This window comes from Seriola lalandi, unplaced genomic scaffold (genome assembly GCF_002814215.2).
Source record: "Seriola lalandi dorsalis isolate HSWRI2012SDOR001 ecotype SW California unplaced genomic scaffold, Sedor1 jcf7180002050386, whole genome shotgun sequence".
Classification (NCBI taxonomy): Eukaryota; Metazoa; Chordata; class Actinopteri; order Carangiformes; family Carangidae; genus Seriola; species Seriola lalandi.
The window spans coordinates 1835-3044 of NW_019520939.1; the positions used below are offsets into that span (position 1 = coordinate 1835).

General features: G+C 52.6%; 1 protein-coding gene across 1 annotated transcript; it reads right to left on the minus strand.

Annotated features, from left to right (window-relative positions):
* Positions 1-6: 6 nt before the first annotated feature.
* On the minus strand, positions 7-817 carry LOC111649315 (stromal cell-derived factor 2-like protein 1). The gene is made up of 2 exons (XM_023399090.2): positions 515-817; positions 7-340 (listed from the first exon to the last, which is right to left on the minus strand). Exons 1-2 carry the CDS (start codon positions 800-802, stop codon positions 62-64), a joined length of 567 nt encoding a protein of 188 aa, XP_023254858.2. The 5' UTR covers positions 803-817; the 3' UTR covers positions 7-61.
* Positions 818-1210: the final 393 nt, after the last annotated feature.

The window sequence follows — 1210 nt, forward strand, 5'->3', positions numbered from 1 at the left end:
TCTCCCTTCTCCGGACACCCTGAGTGCTTCACATGTGCAGGAACGAGCCCTGGTGATGATGTCAGAGCTCATCATGGCGCAGCAGCTCCTGGCTGGGCTGAATGAAGACGCCCTCCATGGCGCGCCACCAGTTGTGCGGGCTGGAGGAGCTCATGCCGTGCACCTCCCGCTGGCCGCGGATTGGGTGGCCGTACTGTTCGCCCGTCACGCTCAGGAAGACGTCCGTGCCCACGTGTTTGAAGCGCACGGTTTCGTCGCGCTCCCAGTGGACGCCGTCACACTGCACTGTCCACACGTCCAGGTCATCACCCTCGCCGTTCTCTCCGAAGGCGCTGACCTCCTGCAGAGGACACAGAGAAGAAAAGAAAAACATCTGTAGAGTGGTGATCTGCTACCATGAATGTATCCTACCAGCAAGTACTGAGTGTGTATCCGAAGCCTGATCACATCCCTCTGTGCCATAGAGCTTCATGTTGTCCAGTACAAACAGTGAGTGTGTGTGCCACTGTCTGACCTGGTTGTTAGACAGGGGTGAGCTGAAGTGGTGTGTGTGGAGGTTTCGGCCAGTCTTCATGTGTGTGATGCGGATGGCCTGACCACATTTGATGGATGCTCCGCGCTGACATGGGCGGTTGGGCTTTCCACGGATCTGCCAGTAACTGTTGGCATCGTCTGCGTTTTCCACTCCAGTTACAGACTGCTGTCCACTGCCTACACACACACACACACACACACACAGACACACACACACACACACACACACACACACAGAGTATGAGTGACAGATTTCAGTGAGCTCCATTTAACGGAAAGAAGTTGTATTTTCAGTTGTGAATGTTAGACTGAAGCACAGACTGCTGATCACATTCTGCTGTATGATGCTTCCAGGTCATGGCTGGATCTCTCTGTTAGGCGGCCCGGTCTTAAATGGCTACAAGAACTGTGTACGACTCTGATCTAAGAAGAATCTGATGGCATCTGAGGCATCCAGCACCGGACAGTCCATGGCTGTGTCTGGATGATGACAGCCTCGCAGGTCATAGGGGTCTTTCATTATTCGTTCTCACTTTGGGGGCCACTGATGATCTGGGGCCCTGGTAAGGTTGACACTTTGCCCATGCGGTAATTAAGCTTTGTCGTATTTCCTCCATTAGTGCCATGTATGGAAATTTATATGGAGTCTAAAAATAGATATGGTAATAGCGTGCAG

Excerpts from the sequence above, each read along its gene's own strand:
- LOC111649315 (XM_023399090.2), bottom strand. The coding sequence starts at position 802 with ATGGAGCTCACTGAAATCTGTCACTCATACTCTGTGTGTGTGTGTGTG. Across the intron at positions 341-514 it reads CACCCCTGTCTAACAACCAG|GAGGTCAGCGCCTTCGGAGA; the intron begins GTCAGACAGTGG and ends TGTCCTCTGCAG.